The sequence below is a fragment of the Orycteropus afer genome, unplaced genomic scaffold, assembly GCF_000298275.1.
Source record: "Orycteropus afer afer isolate SDZICR_OR568_19922 unplaced genomic scaffold, OryAfe1.0 scaffold00018, whole genome shotgun sequence".
NCBI classification, from domain to species: Eukaryota; Metazoa; Chordata; class Mammalia; order Tubulidentata; family Orycteropodidae; genus Orycteropus; species Orycteropus afer.
In genome coordinates this window covers 3,971,028-3,972,371 of record NW_006921605.1, presented here as the reverse complement: position 1 = coordinate 3,972,371, position 1,344 = coordinate 3,971,028, and the positions used below count along the sequence as shown (strand labels likewise).

General features: G+C 63.5%; 1 protein-coding gene across 1 annotated transcript in view; it reads right to left on the bottom strand.

Annotated features, from left to right (window-relative positions):
• Window positions 1–970: 970 nt before the first annotated feature.
• CANT1 (calcium activated nucleotidase 1) overlaps window positions 971–1,344 on the bottom strand; it is a 4,885-nt gene continuing 4,511 nt past the window's right edge. The window contains exon 3 of the mRNA XM_007959605.1: window positions 971–1,341. Within this exon, the coding sequence (XP_007957796.1) occupies window positions 971–1,341 (371 nt within the window). The remainder of the gene's footprint in view (window positions 1,342–1,344) is intronic.

Below are 1,344 nucleotides of genomic sequence, written 5' to 3'. Positions count from 1 at the left end.
CTGCAGGGTGCCCGCTGCACACGGACAAGGCCCAGGCCGGGGCCTCACAGCAGCCCCAGGACCAGAGTCCAGGAGAGCACTCAGAAGCTGGGGCCCCTTGTTCTTCAGGAAACAGATGTTCAAGTTCCTCACAGGAGCCTTTAAAGGCATGACAACCACTGAGAGTCGCTGGAAAAAGGCAAGCTTCCTTATCTTTCTCTGCTGGCTGAGGACTTAGACCCGTTTGAACGTCCCATGCCGGGAACACACGTGGTCACGATGGGACTTTGCTCTGTGTGGTAAGATGACCGGGACTTCAACTAAAATAAGTCCATAATGAAACGTCAAAGGGCTACTCTGCCACAGAAGTTTCTGGAAGGGAGGAAATGGAGTGGCTGGGCCATGAAAGGCCGTGCTGCATGGAGGCCGGGCCTGTCCGGCAGCAGCTTCAGGCTCCGTGTCCCAGAGCCCGCCTCTCCCCTCCAGCCCTGACATTCTGGTCCCCGAGGACTGGGGGTGCGGGTGGGCGCAGAATGCCCCAGGTTCACGGGAGGGAGCGCCTGCGGGGCAGGTCGGCTTCACACTGGGCTGTGTTCCCAGGGCGGGACCTCAATAAATATTTACTGAACGCAGGAACGGACGGGAGGAACGGAAAGGACGCGCAGATCGAGGAAAGGGGGTGATGGAACTGAAATGCACAGAGCCCCAAGTTCAGCTGCGACCACCAGCCATTGCCACCAGATGGCAGTGCCCAGAAGCGCCTGGCTCGCCCGGGCCCTTCTCCCCGCTGTGGCTGCAAGGACTCGGGGAGGCGTGTCCCTGGAGACGATGTGCCCCGGGACTGCACCCCGATTCAGGCGATCTCTAACCCGGGCACAGGCTCCCGGTTCCGAGAAGCAATGCCCCCGCGTAAGCGCAGTCCTCCGGGTTCAGCGAGTGAGCGCCGGGGGGCTGGAACCCGCCCGCCCGCGCGGCCCTGCTCAGCCCGGCTTCAGATGAACTCTATGCCTTCGTACTTGACGCTCCCGATGCGGGTCTCGGGCAGCAGGAAGCGGCCGTCGAGCGTGAAGGCCATGATGTAGGTGGCGACCTTGCCGCTGTCCTCCTCGGACTTGAGGGCCACGAGGATCTGGTCGTCGGTGTTGGGCACGAACTTGAAGGAGGAGAAGCCGTGCGTGGGGCGCAGCTCGCCGACGCGGCGCACGGCCACGTCGCTGAAGTCCTGGGAGGCGCTCAGCAGCAGGTTGGTGCCGCGGCGCTCGTCCTCCTTCTCGCTGTAGCGCTGGTGGCTGGCGCGGCGCGGCAGGAAGAACCAGCGGCGCAGCGTGTCGCTCCAGCAGGCCGACTCGTGGATGAGGTAGCCTG